Source organism: Bos javanicus, chromosome 5 (genome assembly GCF_032452875.1).
Source record: "Bos javanicus breed banteng chromosome 5, ARS-OSU_banteng_1.0, whole genome shotgun sequence".
NCBI lineage: Eukaryota > Metazoa > Chordata > Mammalia > Artiodactyla > Bovidae > Bos > Bos javanicus.
This window is the reverse complement of record NC_083872.1, coordinates 65,902,562-65,918,921: the sequence shown is the minus strand read 5'-3', so window position 1 is coordinate 65,918,921 and position 16,360 is coordinate 65,902,562. Positions and strand designations below refer to the sequence as shown.

General features: G+C 40.2%; 1 protein-coding gene across 11 annotated transcripts in view; it reads right to left on the bottom strand.

The window, feature by feature from the left end:
* The window catches only part of MYBPC1 (myosin binding protein C1), a 100,771-nt gene that overhangs the window by 79,999 nt on the left and 4,412 nt on the right, over positions 1 to 16,360 (bottom strand). For all 11 annotated transcript variants that reach the window (XM_061417068.1, XM_061417072.1, XM_061417074.1 and 8 more), the window contains exon 2: positions 1,267 to 1,308. In XM_061417068.1, coding sequence (XP_061273052.1) covers positions 1,267 to 1,308 — 42 coding nt within the window. The remainder of the gene's footprint in view (positions 1 to 1,266; positions 1,309 to 16,360) is intronic.

Here is a 16,360-nt window from a genome sequence, read left to right as displayed (position 1 = left end):
CTTTCTGACCCAGGGATTGAACCTGCATCTCCTGCATTGGCAGGCGAATTCTCTACCACTGAGCCACCAGTGTATCTTACTTAATTGTTCTCTGAGCCGTATTTTATTATCTAATTGACTGTAAGCAAACTGAATACAGGGAAATGTTTCCTACTAATGGTTCTTCCACTCTAAATACAGTATATTTGCACACAGCTATCAGTAAGCTCTGTATCCTTCTAAAGGGTTAGGGCACATGGAAAATATCCTGTGAATAATTATTTACTGGATTCCAGTTTCTCATCTTGTGTGAGAGGGCACGTTGGTGCCTTGATAGGTAAAGAAAAGTGAAAGTGTTGTTGCTCAATCATGTCCGACTCTTTGCAACCCTGTGGACTATAACCCGCCAGGCTCCTCTGTCCACGGGACTTCCCAGGCAAGAATACTGGAGTGGGTAGCCACTCCAGTGGATCTTCTCGACCCAGAGGATCTTCCCGAGCCAGGGACTGAACCCAGGTCTCACATATTGTAGGCAGATTCTTTACCGTCTGAGCCACCAGGGAGGCCCATCTTCATAGAAAAATGCATGTAATTCTGGTTGCCTCCACCGTGGGGGCCATTTCAGTGGGCAGACAAAAGGTTCTGGAGTTTCCTTTTGAACTTGCCATTCTTCCAATCTCGTTCTCTTCCTTGCGTGTTGGATTAAAAAAAAGCAGGCTTCACTTGTGTTGCTAGACACTCCCTCTACCTGCCAAATTCACTGGAACTCTTTACTGCTTGTTTTCTGTTGCCACCTGCTGGACAACAGAGTACTAGGGCCTGGAGCAGTTTTTGCTGTTGAGCATTTGAGGCCACCAAACCTTCCTGGAAACTCCCCTGGGAGTTTCTGGAGGTTCTTGATGGTGACACAATTCAAGTAAGGAGATGGCTGCTCATCTTCCAGGACTAAGGAAGAAATATATGTTTACCTTTAGCTCTGTTTACCTTTAGCTATGTGTGAAAAAGCACTGTCAATCCTTCAGCCCCTTGGAGACTCAGCCTCCACAAGGAGAAAGCATGAGCATAAGAACTTTGGCCTAACTTCATAGGTTTTATAAGTGTATGATGTGCCATCCAAAGCAGATTAACATAAGAAAGTTATATAAACACAAGGTACAGTTATGATTACAAACCGGTGACAGCCAGGAGTTAGCTTAATACTCACAGCTTCCATGGAGGACAAATCACGCTGGGATGGATGGTCTGTGTTCGCAGACTAAACATGTAAGACCGTAATTTTTTACTCACCTTCTGGGGGTGGAGCTGGAGCTGGGGCCAGCACTTCATTTTCTAGAAATGAAAAGAGTAATGGAAGTGTCAGTCTCTCTTATCCTGAGAAAAGCTATTTTGCACAGCTCCAGGCTCTGCTCAACTCTATCTTCCAGAGAGGAAATGCATCAGCCCAAGGCACACTGTCTTTTGGTGTATGGCATGAGGTGAGGATCTAAATGTGGTTTGAAGATATGTAGACTTCCAGGAGAGGCAGAGTGCAGTAATGGACAGAGATTGGGTGAAATGGGCATCCAGAAGTCCTTCTACTTAGTTATATACTTGGGCAGCAGGCAGAGCGTTTAAAGGCACTGAGCCTGTTTCCCTTCCCTGGAAAAATGGACACAACACCTGTCTCATACATTTAGGGTTGCTGTGAGGCTGAAATGAGACACAGTGAGTACCAAGCATGTCCCTTAGAACCTCAGGTGCTCAGAAAATGAGACCCCAGATTCCTCAGAGAGCAAGAGCACTACCGCATCACCAACAGCAGCATCTCTTTCTGAATGATGATGAGAACAAAGTCCTCTGGCTTTGCAGCACTTCCTCTTATCATAAAGTAAACCATTGTTCACTGGGAAAGAGAACCAGCCCCCCTCATAGTCACAGTCATTGTTGGAAGTTTGTTTGCCTGGAGATATTTTGCCTACACTTATCCTAAGTTCTCAGGGCTCTGGTTTTGAGTTTTTATACTTGGCTTTGGGTACCCAGGATTATAGCAATCTGGCAGTAAAGTCTGTTAAAGAAACTTATACTGAAGAATATATGTCCAGGGTGGTGGGAAGGAGATCCAAGAGGGAGAGGGTATATGCATACATATAGCTGATTCTCTTCATTGTACAGCAGAAACTAACACAACAACATTGTAAAGCAATTATATTCCAGTAAAATAAAAGAATGTATATCCAAGTAGCTAAAGGCATATCTTATGAACAATGTGCATAGAATTTCCCCTGCTGAATCCCCATGGATGCCCAGAACAGGGAATTAGTGATGAGTATCTGAATCAGCTGCTCCTACTTTAGGGCAGGAAGAGAGAGTTAATGAACGTGATCCTTTTTAAAAAAAAAAAACAAAAAACCTTTTTGTTTGATAAATAAACATCAAAGAAAACTTTTTGTAGTAGAAGTATATTGTGGGATCCCAGGAGTTTTAGCTTTGTCCAGATCTATGATTTTCCATATTTTTTTCCCACAAGTGGCTCTTGCCAAGCAAAGAGGACAGTACCTCACAACAAGCAGTTTGGTCTGAGAATCATCACCATGCAGGTCAGGTGCCCCATTTTAGTCTAGGCAGGCTGGGAGGAGACAGAAGAAGGAGCCTGCATTGCAAGAGCAGCAAATGAAAAGAGGAGGAATTCAGGGCTGCCAGGAGACAACAATGTCTTTTTTCATCACTAATGTTTTGTGCCAGGTATAAATTCCACAATTAAATGCATTTTAATTAAGTTAAATTAAATGCATTAAATTAAATTCCAGAATTACTGCATTTTCATCCAAATGACCATAAACATGTATATTACAATTTACTACTTGGGAAATATAACCAAAGGAGAGAAGACATATCACCATATAGACAGGCAGAAGATAACGAGGCAGGATGTGATATGGTTTGGCGATATGGTGAAAGCACAAGCGTCCCATAGATGGCACACCAGAAACACTTTCGTTTCTTTGCCACGTCATGGAAAGGATCTTTCCTGCCAGTGTCAACCCGGAGATGAAACCCTCCGTCAAAGGATTTTATTTTCAGAGCTCTGGCTGTGGCAATGGAAATCTAATATTGACCTCTCAGCTTTGGGTGAGCTGAGGCTGCACATGGCTATCAGAATACCCAGAGTGAGGAGCCAATGTCTTTGACACTCTATCTTTTGGACGGGGCCATTGTCATCCAATGCCCGTGGACCTCTTCCTGGCTCCCTTTAAGACAAGTTTCTCCGAGAGGGAGGGGATATGTGTATTCCTATGGCTGATTCACGTTGTATGGCAGAAACTAACACAACATTGTAAAGCAATTATACTCTGATTAAAAAATACATGAAGAGATAAAAACACGTTTCCCTGCCTTCTAGTCTCTTTTCCCCACGACGGCAGGTTTTCGTATGCTCTCACTGTCTTTCAGCCTGTTACTCTACTCCTGAAGGCTCCCGTTACCTACTAGGTTGGTCTACACTCCTCAGGTTAAAGGTCAAAGCCATGGCTGGCAGGCACCTCCTACCACTGGTGGCCCCTCTGTTCTAGAGTGGTTTCTTTTTTCACCTTCTGACCTTTCTGCCACTGAAAAGAGTGATGATCTTCTCCCCAAATGACCTTTTATTTTTTTCTCTACATGTGACTGTGTCAGACAGACCTAGGTTCGAACCCTGACTCCACATCTTAGGAGCTGTATAATCAAGGACAGTTCCTTAATCTCTGTCAGTCTTGGCATGCTCATCTATGAAATAGGGATAATAAGATAAATGAGCTCTTAGGGTGCTAATCCTATGTAAAATGCACAGCACAGTTCCTGGCGTGTAGAGAGAGCCCTACAGTTGGCAGCAGTAACTATTACCATTATTATTCTTTGGCAATCTTGGTCTGGTTTTTTTGACATTTCTCTTAAAGACTCTCAGAGCTGGTTATACCATTCTGTTCCCCTTCTTTATTCTGGAGGCATTCTGGACCACTTCATAATACACTCTTTTTTCCTTAATTATTTAACAGTTTCTAAATCATGCAGTAAGATATGAAAAAAAATGTGGAAGGATTACAATGGAGGAAAATTATTTTATTATTTCTCAGATGGAATTATTACACACACACAAAAATTCAACTGAATCTATAAACAAATATTTTAAAATAATGTTACCTTAATAAGGTTGCTAGGTTGGAGGTAGTTAGAAAATAATGTTGTAAAAAAAAAAAATACCATTATTTTACTATAGAATAAAGTCCACAAAGTAAAATATCTAGGAATACACCTAATTAAAAATGTGTAAAATTATTATGCAGAACTTCATAAAACACTATTGAGAGAAATAAGGGAAATTTAGACAAATATTTATAAACTGGAAAAAAATAATTTTCCAGCTGCCTCCATATATTTGTGTTTCTTCTTTGTTTTGGGGGGTGTTTTTAGCCTCACCTCACAACATGCAGGATTTTAGGTCCCCAACCACTGATTGAACCTGCACTCATGGTGTTGGAAGTGCAGTATTTTAATCACTAGATCACCAGGGAAGTCCCATATATTTATGTTTCCTGTCCCTTTCAACTAAACAAAAACAGGGATCTTTGATTCCTTTCCTATCTCCCTAGTACCTCTTCTTATTGTTAAAACCACTTTAAATGAATTGATTAAGAAACTTAACAAGGGATTCTTCGGTCACTGTGTGAACTATCAAATTGGCCATGCTTTCTCAACATCTTTGTAAACAAAGGCCCATTTTGTAAGGAAAGCTGTGGTTGCTTAAAATCTTTTTTTTGGAAATAAAGGCCAAGGGTGAATTCTAATTAAATAAACAAAAAAGAATGTTTTTGGACGCTGAAACTGTAAAAATGCCCTGACTCTGTATTCTTCATTTTTGTGATGTTTCCATTTTGTGATGTTCTGTAGCCCCAGGGTTCTATGTAACAGCCCCCAAAACAAACCAAATTGACAATTTAAAGGGCTTAGTTCAACTTCCAACAAATCCACATTTCATCCATCACTAACAGTCAACTATGTCAGATACTCAGAACTACAGAAACATTATAGGGTATTACTGCTGGTGCATTTTAGGGTAGTTGTGGCAAACAGAAGTAGGAAAACGCATGCCTGCCTGGTGAGTAGGCAGAGCCAGAGTGTTTCCTTCTTAAAATCATAGAAACCCCATTATTTTACAGCCAGAGGAGGAATAAATAAATAACAACCATGTATCGGCCACTCACTGCATGCAAGACCTAGTGTATATTACTTCCTACCATCCTTACAACACTCTGAGTCAGTATTATCATTATCCTCATTTTACAGATGGGGACTGAGGCCCTGTGGGGTCCCACAGCCCCTGAAGGGTGGAACCAGGCTCTGACCCAGGTCTGCTTGAGGCGGTACCTGGCCTCTTCAGGATGGAAGTGAACTTCCCTTCTCAGCTGGTCACTCTTGTGGAGGCAGAAACAGGCTGATGGACTTTGCAGAGATTTCACTGTGTTTTCCCCTGCTGAACTGATTGGTCTGATGGTCAAGGCCACATCGCCTCATTTAGATGTTGCCCCAAGGAGTGGAATATGCCTCAGTTTCCTCATCTGAGTAATGGCAATAACAACAGAACTCATCTCAAGGGTTGCTGGCAGGAATGAAGGGGTTCCTGCAGGGACAGGGAATGCAATAAACATCATAGATACTTTCTCTCTCTTTTCACAGTTCTCACATTATGATCATGATTTCGTCATGACACACCTGGGAGAATGACACTCCTGTCTTTCCTCACGTGCTACCTCCTGAGATTTGCCTTATTTCATGGGCTACATCACGTTAGACCATGTTTGGGATTGGAGTAGCATCTGAGGAAGCATCCGAGTATTAAATGAAGGAGGGAGGCCCCTCACTCTTCTACTGTAAATGGTAATAATTAATATTTTGATGAGTTCTACAAGTGGCTCTAGAGGTAAAGAACCTGCCTGCCAGTGCAGGAGATGTAAGAGATTCAAGTTCGATCCCTGGGTCAGGAAGATCCCCTGGAAAAGGAAATGGCAACCCACTCCAGTATTCTTTCCTGGAGAATCCCATGGATAGAGGAGCCTGGAGGACTGTAGTCCATGGGGTCGCAAAGAGTCAGACACGACCGAAGCAACTTAACAAACAACACACACACACACATATGCATTACAGAGTTTGCACAATTAAGTAAATTGATCAATTAAATCAATCCTGATGGAACAAGAAGCATAAGAAGATGAACTCTCAATAGATTTCAAGGCATTTAAAACAAAGAATTACAGCTATTCTAAACCTGAAGGGATGAGGAACCAGGAATGGTGAGAGCCAAGTAGCACATGACTTAGTCTGAAAAGAAGCCACTACGGGTATATTTTGGGGCCTTGAGACATCCCCGCTTTTGCCTTAAAAAAAAAAAAAAACTCTTCATGTATTTCTCTTACTCATATGTTTGTCTCTGATAGGCTTTGTCATGCCCTGCTTTGCCCACACCTCCAGAAATCATTTGCACGTTCCCCAAATCCGTTAGCTGCCTCTATAACAATAATTCATTCACAACGATTTCCACTGTACTCCCACTGACTAGGGACTGTAGAAAGAAGCTCCCACACAACTGGAATTTATTGAGCCTCATTATGAATCTAACAAGGATGGGGTTTATAAAGGTGGCTAAGATGAGATGCCCTTGTTTAAGAATCTCAGAGGTAAATTAAGTAGCTTTTCTACCAGTTTAAATCACCAAGCCAGAAGGCTTTCCTCTCTCAAAATATTTGAGACTCAGCACTTCCACAGTCCTTCTGGTGCTTCTGACACTGCTATGAGCACACGAATCATCTTGGGGTTTGGTCAAGTGCAGGTTCTGACTCTGGGGATCTGCTGGGGGCGTTCCAGATTCTGCATGTTTAACTGGCTCCCCACTGATGCTAGTGCTGCTGGTCCATGACACACACTTTGAATAAGGAGGCTCAGACTGTGCCGTAAGTATCGCTGAATCCTCTCCCATTCCAAACATGACTGTGAGTGGCAATGGGTTCACAGTACATGCACTTCTTTGATCACAAGCTTCTTGAGGACAAGGCCTGTCTCCTCCTCCTTTTAAATTCCGCACAGCAGGTGCTCTATAAATATAGTTGACTGGCAGGCTGTTTCTACCCACACAAAAGCCCCTTCTGCTCACTGCCAAGAAATCAAGAACCATCCCCTGGCACTCCAAGGGCAGCTTTCTTCGTCTGCCTTACCCACAGGGTACACTATGTCTCCCGCTGGTGACCCTTTCGCTGGCTGACTTCTCCCAGGCACACACCCAACTTCATCATTTAGATTCTTCTTATTGTCAACATACCTTCCATCTTGAAAGAGCAATTAGGACCAGAGTTTTGACCTCCAAAACACGCTTTGGGGACTTCCCTGATGGTTCAGTGGCTAAGACTCTGACCTCCTAAGATTGACCAGGTTCAATCCCTGGTCAGGAAGCTTGATCCCATGTGACACAACTAAGACCCAGCGAAGTCAAGTAAATGAATAAATAAAAGCACCACCTCTTGCCTTTCTAAGGATTTGCCTTTTCAAAATCTAAGCTAGTTTTCTCAGCAAATAACCCTCAGCCAACTATGCCAATCCCATTATCACCCAGCTTTACCATGTTGCAACAGTCAGGAAATACAAGGCCTGGGAAGCTCCCTAATTTCTGAGATTTGAGCAAATAGGCATCTATTGAGGTTGTTGTTTGTTGTCTATTCAGTTATGTCTGACTCTTTGTGACTGTAAAGAGGAGCCCACCAGGCGCCTCTGTCCGTGGAATTCTTCAGGCAAGAATACTGGAGTGGGCTGCCATTTCCTTCTCCAACGGCTGCTATATTTCTGCTTATTCAGAAACCAAAGGCCAGGGACTTCCCTGGCTGCCCAGTGGTTAAGACTTCACCTTCCAATGCAGGGGGTGTGGGTTCAATCCCTGGTTGGTGAGCTGAGATCCTACAAGTGGCCAAAATTATCTTGTGGCCAAAGATCCTATCTTGTGGCCCAAATAACCAAAATATGAAAACAAACAAACAAAAATAAGCAGTATTGTAACACATTCAATTAAAAAAAAAAAAGGCAAATTCCGTGGGACTTTTCTCCCAGGTGAATAAAGTTGGCTTTTTGTCCCCTTCATCCATCCTTCCCCATTGTCTCCACTGGAAAACAGACCAACAGGATGGACTCAAGAAGCAGGGTTAAGTAAGTTGCTGTCTTTAAATAGTTTTGAATTAAAAAGAAAGAAAGAAAGAAATCGGTATACTCTGAAAAATTAAACCCAGGAAATATTTTCATGGACAACATAAAAATCATCCAGACTCTGACCCAGCAACTAAGGCTCCTTCAGCAAGGGCGGCTGTCCTTGATCTCCCTAATTCACGGATATAGCCTTTCTTTCCCTCTGCGACACTGACATGCTTTTAAAGGGCTTGATCTATTTATGGTGGATTTTTCCTATGACCACCTACTGTAAGAAGCACAGGTATGCCGCCAATGGCAGGCCCGCACAGTTAGTGCCAGGGCCTTCTAATTGACGGGCACCGGTGGCCGCTATCAAAGAGACAGCCCATATGTGGTTCTTGTCTCTGCTGAAAGACTAGGCACCCGGTACTCCATAAATGGTTGGCTCCCTCCAATGCAGTCTGTTTCTATTTTCCATAATCAAGGGTTCCATGGTCAATACATTAAAGGGGAAAAAAATGCTAAGTTTTAATAAGAGGCATTAATCTGCCTCTCTTTCTGTGTCTATACACCAAAATGATATAAACAACCCAGGTCTCTTCCTCCCATGGGCTCACAGCTCAAATAATATACTGTTTGATTTACTTAAAAATTATTTTATGGGCCCTCATGTGCAATTTAATTTAGGCTTTTAACAGCACAGAGAGCATAATTACATTATATGAATATGTTAATATGCATAGAAGAGAAAATAAGAACACATAATAACAGTTGTTATCATTAAACGTCTTTTTTTGTGTTTATGTGGCTTTCTGTCACTTTTTTTGCATAAAACAAGTGTGCTAAAACCATCCTTTGGTAACCTGGGGTGCAGGAGAAAATTGCATGCTATTCTTAATTATTATTTCTTATTCTCAAAGTCAAATTCTTTTTTTTTTTTCTTAATTTTTATTTACTTTTGGCCACCCTACATGGCATGTGGGATCTTAATTCCCCAACCAGGGATCAAACTCACATCCCCTGCAGCAGAAGTATGGAGGTTTAACCACTGGACCACCAGGAAATTCCCTAAAAGTCAAATTTTTGGTTTGAAATAAAATATGTGAATGCTTTATATATTGCAAACATTGTGGTAAATAAGGTTTTATCTGGCCAACTCTTGTAACTTTTGGTACTAAAGCATTGTCTTCTCTTTTGGATTAAATATACAATAAACACTGTTGATAGTAAAGTCTGGCACAAGTCATGTCACAGCCCATCTCTCATATGCCTATATAACAGCACAATGGAAACCACTTTAATATAAAATATTGTCTACATGGGGACATTCATTGCACTTAGAGAAGTTTTGATTATACAAATCATAAAAGCCACCAAAAAGTTAGCAAACAGGAATGACAGTGGATTTGCACTGACCATATTGCTTATGCATCAGAGATCAAGATTTTCGTACACAAATTAGATGTAATTTAGTGTTTTCACAATTATATGATTGTTTTGTGTCTTGTTCTATTCACTATGGGCCACAGGTCAGGATTTTATACCTTGAAATTTAAGGGGGGATTATACATGAGCTCTGAAGAATTGATGCTTTTGAACTGTGGTGTTGGAGAAGACTCTTGAGAGTCCCTTGGACTGCAAGGAGATCCAACCAGTCCGTCCTACAGGAAATCAATCCTGAATATTCATTGGAAGGACTGATGCTGAAGCTGAAACTCCAATACTTTGGCCACCTGATGCAAAGAGCTGACTCATTTGAAAAGACCCTGATGCTGGGAAAGATTGAGGGCAGGAGGAGAAGGGGACAACAGAGGATGGGACGGTTGGATGGCATCACTGACTCAGTGGACATGGGTTTGGTTGAACTCTGGGAGTTGGTGATGGACAGGGAGGCCTGGCATGCTATGGTTCATGGGGTTGCAAAGAGTCAGACACAACTGAGCAACTGAACTGAACTGATACATTTTTTAGAGGCAATTATATACTGACTTACAACAGAAATTCTCAAAGTATGATCTGGGATCCCCAAGAGCCCCTGAAATCCTCTTGAGGAGTCCATGTGGTCAAAACTATTTTCATAATAATGCTCAGACATTTTATGCCTTTTTTTACTCATTCTTTCACAAACAGGCAGTGGAGTTTTCCAAAAGATATATAATGTGTGATGATGTTAACACTCTGGCAGCTAATAGAACATGTGCTTTGTACTCTTATGCTTTAAAAGTTCATCCATTTTAATTTCAAATTCAGTAAGTATTAATAGAGTGCATATAAATAAATACTTTTTAATGTCATCAGCAATTACTGAATGCCAATTGATCTGAGACTGAAAAGTTTGAGAATTATTTAGAATTTATGGTAAATCTTCGAAAATTATTTTGTGTGTGTATACTTAAAAAAAATAAACTCATGTCATATGAATCATTTAGGAAATATCTGTAGCCTTGCTTAATAAAAATGAGTGAATCAGTCAAAATAAAAGCCACAGACTGATTTGGGGGCAGTAACTTATTCTACAGTGTACATAATTAATAGGAACAAAAGGGTGATATTGTCTAGTATCACCTCCCTTATTTAGAATTCAGCTATCTAGCAACCTTACTTATCCAGATAACAGCTGCTGATCAGCAAATTATAAGGGCTTCTGAAGAGCAAAATGAATTGTCTCAAGCTCCTCCTACCTGGCACTCTGAGAGCTCAAATGCTTTACTCCCAAGAGAAGACCTCTCACCTGGGTCCCCAGCCCTGGAACTGGAACTAGGGTGAGGGGAGCCAGGTGACTAAGGAGCATCACTTACAGAGGCACTGACACTCAGGTCTGGACCTTGCATTTGCACGACCTTGAGAATGAGTGCCTCCTTAAATGGGGTACTCTGCAGTGTAGTCCTGCTCAACTAGATTATTGACCTGGCCAGGATCCAAAGCAAACAACAGAGGGAAGAGAAGGGGACAGCTTCACACACTGACTAGTAAGAGTAATTAAAGAAGACAGCAGCCTTCTGGCAAGGGATGAAACAGGAAAGCTATCCAAAGTTGGACACAAATTCAGAATACAAACCAATGTGGCCTCATTAACAAAAAGACAAATAATTTGAGCACTGCGGATATCATGTGGTAAGATAACTGATATCTATAAATGATGACAAAGTTAAATTATATCCACTGTACTTTGTTTTTCAAAACAAGGAGTAACATACTGCATCTTAAGTCTGTTTATATCCAAATTGGTTGAAATAATAAGGTTCAAGAAAAAAATGAGATATTAACAATTCATCAACTCCAGCTATTCCAAATTTGATTCAATTTAATATTTATTAATATTTACTGTGGCCACATATCCCCCAAAACTATATTTTAAGGTTGTGAATAGGTGGAGTCTATTTGTACATCAAGTAGTAAATTTTCAATGACTCATTAGTTAACTTGATGGAAATTCCCTGAATCCACAGGGTTTTTTCCCTTTCCTAGTTAACTTGCTCTTCCATTGTTCAAATTACATGGTTTTAACTTAAGATGTCATTCCACACAGGAAGATTAAAGTCTGGTGATTATCACAGAACAACAAATAGCTGTTAACATGGGGCTGGATGAAAATGAGATCTTTTGCTAAGATCTGATTACTTGTCTCTTTATTGTTCTTCTTAATGTATTTTAAAGTAAGAACGAAGTGATGGTTGGGAGTAACCTAGGTGAGTATAGTGGTATAGAAGAAGCTTTCCTCAAGCTGAAGTTTAAAAATTTAGCACAGGTGAAAAATGATTTGAATCATTAACAATTTCTCCCTTTCACCCATTTTGTCTTTCCCTGACGGGTCTGCTCCTGAGTAGACCATCCCTACAATCATATTACTCTTCTGTGGTTATAGGGTTATCGGAATAAACCACTTACAGGCCTTTCCCAAGCCTTGCAGGGCCTCACGTTGGGTGACTTTTTAAAAATAGAGGAACGACAGGCCTGATGCCAGGTGGGGTCATAAAAATGAAATTCCACAGCAGTAAACACCGCCACTCAATCAATCACCCACTGTATTCATACACGGTCATGGAGAGTTCTTTATGTGGCTATCTCAGAAATGTTCAGACCAGAGGAAAACTCCCCACCTGCCAATAGCACCCCGGGTGGGAAGAGAAATCTTAATGCCCACCCCCCACACCCAAGCCTTATAGCCCTTGGTGGAGGATACAGTTACATGTTCAACTGTGCAGGGTGACTCTTTCATCTAAGTGGGAAAGGCCATGCCCCCACAATGGTTATCACCACCTCACTAACAACTGGGGACCCCCAGCTGGACATGACACATTTCAGCATGGACACCACAGACGCTCTAAAGTGTAGGCCTCTGATCTGAGCCTCCACGGGTGAAAGCAAAGATATTTTACTTCAAGTCTAAAAAGAGAGAAATACTTGTGGTGGTGGCAATGATGGCTATGATCGTAACCACAGCTGTTTGGGACCGTATTATAAATATTAACACCAGGCAGAGAGGTGAACTGTGGTTGTAACATACCTTACAGTGTTTGATATGTGTTGGCAGAAATGCCCTCAAAGTTTATATTAAACTTTAGGCATTTAATACCTTAAGCTTGACAAAATTTCTGAGTTTGCTGCTTTAGAAGGAAAGGACTTAAGTTCTTATTACATGCTAATGGTTTATTCTCAGCTTTTCACCTAACTTATTTAATTCTTACAAAAAAACAGTGAGCTAGTTACTATTATTATTCACATTTAACAGATGAAGAAACTGAGACATGTGAAGTGTAACTAACTCGATTCATGATACAGCAGGAATTTGAGCTGTCTAGAATGCTCTGTGAATAGTTAACTTTATGTCACTATGTTTAATGATGAATATTACCTAGTATACATAAGAAAAAAAGCCAAAATACATACTGGATGAAGAATAAGTCTAGAGACATGTAACTTAAAAAATGAGAAATTAAATTGTAGAATTATATAATAAGGTGAATTTTTAGTTAAAAGCAGAACATTCTGTTCCAAGATATATAAAATTTTATAGAAGGCGAAAGCTAATACTTGCTGCAAGCAAAGAATTCCTGAGGAACTTAGAGATTTGATGCTATTTAGAGGAAAAACTGGGTTTCTTTGGTAGCTCAGACATTAAAGAATCTGCCTGCAATGCAGGAGACCTGGTTCGATCCTTGGGTTGGGAAGACCCTTTGGAGAAGGGAATAGCAACCCACTCAAGCATTATTGTCTGGAGAATTCCATAGACAGAGGAGCCTGGCGAGCTACAGTCCATGGGGTCGCAAGGAGTTGGACACAAATGAGTGACAAACATATACACACACAGAGAGAGGAAAAACTGGATGATTTGAAGAAAAAGAAAAAAAAATTGAACCCCAAGCTCTTGTAAATATCTAAAGTAAAAGTCAAAAAACAAAATTAAAAGATTTGACATACACATACACACACAGAGAGAGGAAAAACTGGATGATTTGAAGAAAAAGAAAAAAAATTGAACCCCAAGCTCTTGTAAATATTTAAAGTAAAAGTCAAAAAACAAAATTAAAAGATTTGACATATAAATAAACATAATTTTGGGTGTTGTATTGATGTGCCAAATTGGTCCATAAAAAGATTTCTTAGGCAGTATAAAAGGGCAAAAATCTTATCAAAGTGGAGTTCAGACTTGAAAGGCATAATGAAAGTCAGATTTCAGTTAGCTTATTGGGAACTCAATTTAGAGAGAAAAATACACGTGGGATTAAATGATCCTGGTCTTTTTTTCTTTGCCAAATAAACCACTTCACACCCCAGTTGGATAGAATCTAAAACTTTACTCTGAAAATGCATGTAAAAGTGCATAATTAATCCACCCCTTGCATGGGAACATCCTAAAAATTTGGCTTATTGTCTATCTGTGTGGCTGTCCAAAACAAACATACTCTGTAAATTATAATTGGGCCTATCCACAAAGAAGAGATTTGGGTGTGACAGTGTCATCACTTTGATATTTGGAGGCTGTCTTTATAAAAAGCTGTGGGGACAGATGCTTTCTCTCCAATATGAGACAATTTGCATGCATGTAGGAAATTAAGGGGTTTCCCCAGTGGCTCAGTGGTAAAGAATTTGCCTGCAATCAGGAGCCACAGGAAATGCAGGTTTGATCCCTAGGTCAAGAAGATTCCCTTGAAGAGGGCACAGCAACCCACTCCAGTATCCTTGCCTGGAGAATTCCATGGACAGAGGAACCTGGTGGGCTACAGTCCATAGGGTCACAAAGAGTTGGACACAGCTTAAGTGACTTAGCACACACACACACAGGAAATTACGTGATTAAGTTTTTTCTTCTTTTTAATAGTTTCGTTTTTCTTAATCACTACGCTTTTAAATTTTAGAAAACTGCTCTTGAATAAGCGATACCTACTTTGTGATTAACCTAACTCAAAAACACTGTATTTCAATAATTACCTTTCTGTGTATTAGGCTTCCCTACATAAGCTACAGTCCATGCAGTCACAAAGAGTTGGACATGACTTAGTGACTGAACATATTCTGAACAAGCTAAGGACTCCAGGAAAGACATCTGTCCCCCTCAAGAACTGAAATGGGGGACTTTCCTAATGGTCCAAATGGTTAAGAATTCTTCTAGTGCAGAGGATGCCAGTTTGACCCCTGCCCAGGGAACTAAGATCCCACAAGCCGGGGGCAGCTAAGTCCACGGGCCCACACGCTCTGGAGCCTACATGCTGCAACTGAGATCCCACACAGCCGTAAATAAATAAAGATTAAAAAAAAAGAAGGAAAAAGACATATCATATCTCTGCAGGAATACACATGAAATTAAAAGTTTTCTGCTTATTTTTTATTGCTAGAACTTTAATTCTGTTCTTTATTATCTAACACACCCAAGTATGTCTAGAGATGAGGTCTAGAATTACCACAGAAGTCATGGGCTGCCAAGAGTATTTTCGTTTCTCTTAATATAGGTTTCATAGACTAATTAAGGAAGCAAGCAGATAAAACTGTAATTATTAACAATAAAAATTCTTCTGCTTGGCCATAAAGAGTTGAAAAATAAATTTTAAATTAAACAATCATACAAGACTTCAGCAAAAGTAACAAAACTGCTTTCTAGGGCTGTGAAACAACAGCATTCTATTTCCTTTCATGACAGCCTCTTTCCACAATTCTCTCTAAAAGAAAGCATCTATGAGTTTCCAAAAAGATTGCAAAAACATCATTTTATGTTCACTCAAGCTTTTTAAAAGATAGTTTATTTATTTATTTTTAAGTCCAAGCATTTCTTTAGAGTAATTTCAGCCTGGGCAGTTTATTCTAACATTCATGTCAAATTCAGGAATACTTCTAAATAGCTAAAAATAAGAGAACTCTGTGAAGTGTGTGTCCATGAGGAATCTAAAATGTTTCAAGGCTATATCGCAGGCCAGAATAAAGGGTAGCATTGAGAGAGCAAAGATTATGTTTTTCTCTTTTTCCTTTCTCTTGGGGTCCAGAATAACCAGAGAGCCTAACTTTTGTTCATCTCAGGAACTCCTTTACCCCTGCTCTTTGCAAGGCCTAGGCGAGACTTCGTCAAACTTACTGGATGAGAAACAAAGATACAACTTGTTTTTTCAAAGTTTTTTTTTTTTTTTTTTTAAGAGATATATTTAGGGCGCTTGAGAGGAAAGAATTGGCCAGTCCTTTATTTATCTTCCTAACAGGTGCAGTCGGATAGTCATAAAAGCATGCTACTGAAAAAGAATGATTTTGCCAAGTATTAAGCCCCTCTAGCATGCATTAGCCCAAGAGTATTCCTTCTTACAGCAGATAGCTCAAATCTACACTGTGCATGGCCAATACAGCCTGGCAAAGTTTTTTTGGGGTGGGGGTGGGGGGAAACATTGGCATTCATTCATGCAACTTCTTTATTCTTCATCCAAATCTTCAATGTGGCCTAAATGAACCACATGAAGTTTGAAGGAAAATAACCGCCCTCAATCAAATACCTCCTCCCTCTTCTCCCTTTCTTTTCATTACTTTCAACAAATGCACTTTTCCCTAATTAAAAAAATATATATTTATTCATTTATTTGGTTGCACTAGGTCCTATTTGCTGCATGTAGGATCTAGTTCCCTAACCAGGGATGGAACCCAGGCCCCCTGCCTTAGGAGCACAGTCTTAACCACTGGACCACCAGAGAAGTCCCTACTTTTCTCTGATTTGAGAGAAAAATAA